The sequence below is a fragment of the Chinchilla lanigera genome, unplaced genomic scaffold (genome assembly GCF_000276665.1).
Source record: "Chinchilla lanigera isolate Chin_1 unplaced genomic scaffold, ChiLan1.0 scaffold00098, whole genome shotgun sequence".
In the NCBI taxonomy this organism is placed as follows: Eukaryota; Metazoa; Chordata; class Mammalia; order Rodentia; family Chinchillidae; genus Chinchilla; species Chinchilla lanigera.
Window position 1 is genome coordinate 604,344 of NW_004955499.1, and position 1,736 is coordinate 606,079.

Here is a 1,736-nt window from a genome sequence, read left to right on the forward strand (position 1 = left end):
GCAGCACCCAGGCGCGGGCGCAGAGGCAGGGCCGTCACCTCCGAGGCCCGGTGACACGGTGGCCAGGGACCCGCTGTCGCTGAGTGAGCGGGCGGGCAGCAGCCGGACGGGGCTGAGGGCTCGGGCGGCCGGGGGACGGGGCGGAGGCCGAGAGCCCGGGTAGGGCGGCTCAGAAGCCAGGGGCTCAGGGGCGCACACCGGGCAGCCTGCCTCGGGAGGCTGAGGCAGGAGACACACGGCTGAGGTCAGGCTGGGCTGCACAGCGGGACCGCCTTTTCCCATTCCGGACGCTGAGCCCCCACATGGGACCCTGAGCTCGCACGGGGAACCCCAACCCCACACCTGGGACCCTGAGCCGTACCAGAGACCCCGACCCCCACACGGGACCCCGACCCTGCACATGGGATGCTGAGCCCTCAGCCAGAACCCTGGCTTGCCAGACACGCTCCCGCCCCCCACGGAACCCCTTGGTTCCCTTGGACGGCCCCACCCCGGGCCCGCAGAGGCCCCCAGCTGGACGCCGGCCGCATTCCTCTCCCAAGGCTCCAGGTGCCTGAACACCGCACATCCCCTCAATCCAAAACACGGGAATGCACGGCAGGCAGGGAGCCCAACCCCCTGAGACGGACCAGAGCTTCCCCCAAAAGCGCCTTCTGTGAAGGAAACCGCCGGCCACCCCGAGCCCGACACGCAGGGCCTCCACCCGGGGCGCAGGCGCGGTGCTCACCGCAGCCTCCACAGCTGAGCCCGGCCCGGCCGGGGAGGGGTCTCCAAGCACGCAGTGTCCCTGGGGGACCCCGGACACCCACACTGGGACGTGGAGTCCCAGCTACCAACCGTGGCCTGCGGGGACTCCTCACTACCAACACCGCAGCGGGCCCTGAACACTCAACAGCGCGCAGCAGGGACCCCTCACTACCAGCATCACCTGGGGACCTGTGAGTACCGACACCGGTCCTGTCACCCAGCAAGGCACCTGGAGACCAAGCGCCCTCACTCGAAGACGCAGAGAAAGGTCACTCTCCTTTAAAACAAGCACAGCCCAGCGCGGTGGCACACGCCCGACGTCCCAGCACTCAGGAGGCTGAGGCAGGAGGATTCTGGCCCAAGTCACAGACCAGCCTGGACTCCACGGCCAGACCCCGGCTCAGAAAACCTGACGCAAGCCATCCATCAGACGGCCTCCGCCGGCCAGCCCAGGGGCCCTGAAGTCCGCAGACGCCGCCTGCGGTCAGTCACGGCGTCAGGACTTCACATGGAGTGGAGCAGCGGAAGCAAGTGCCGGGGTGCGGATGCGAACCCCAAGCTCACGCCCCAACCAGGGTTCCCTGCAGGGCCGCGGGGTGCACGGGACAGTGGGGACACATGTGTCCCAGAGCCGGAGGCCACACCGGGTCGGCACGGCCGCACACGCGTCCCGGGACAAGTGGGGCCGCCTCGCTTCTGGCCAGGGGGACGCGGTGGCGGCCGCACAGAGCGAGACACACACACACACACACACACACACACACACACACACACACGCACGGGCACGGCGCTGCCCCGGGGCCGCCCGATGGCCCTCCTGCGCCAGCGGCCCGGCCACCACCTGCTGCCCGGCCACCCACCTGCTGGAAGGCCTTGAGCCGCTTCTTGAAGCGGGAGGGCAGCACGAAGTCGCAGCCGCGGGCCAGCGAGGCCAGCTCCTGCCGCAGGTCGGGGTCCTGGCGCAGGGAGCACTCCCGCAGCCGCATGGC

The 1,736-nt window shown here is 70.3% G+C and overlaps 1 protein-coding gene across 1 annotated transcript in view; it reads right to left on the reverse strand.

Annotated features, from left to right (window-relative positions):
* Nucleotides 1–1,736, reverse strand: part of Ppp2r3b (protein phosphatase 2, regulatory subunit B'', beta) — a gene marked incomplete at both ends in the record, with an annotated part of 9,934 nt that extends 8,198 nt beyond the window's left edge. The window contains 1 exon segment of the mRNA XM_013505589.1: nt 1,608–1,736. Coding sequence (XP_013361043.1) covers nt 1,608–1,736 — 129 coding nt within the window.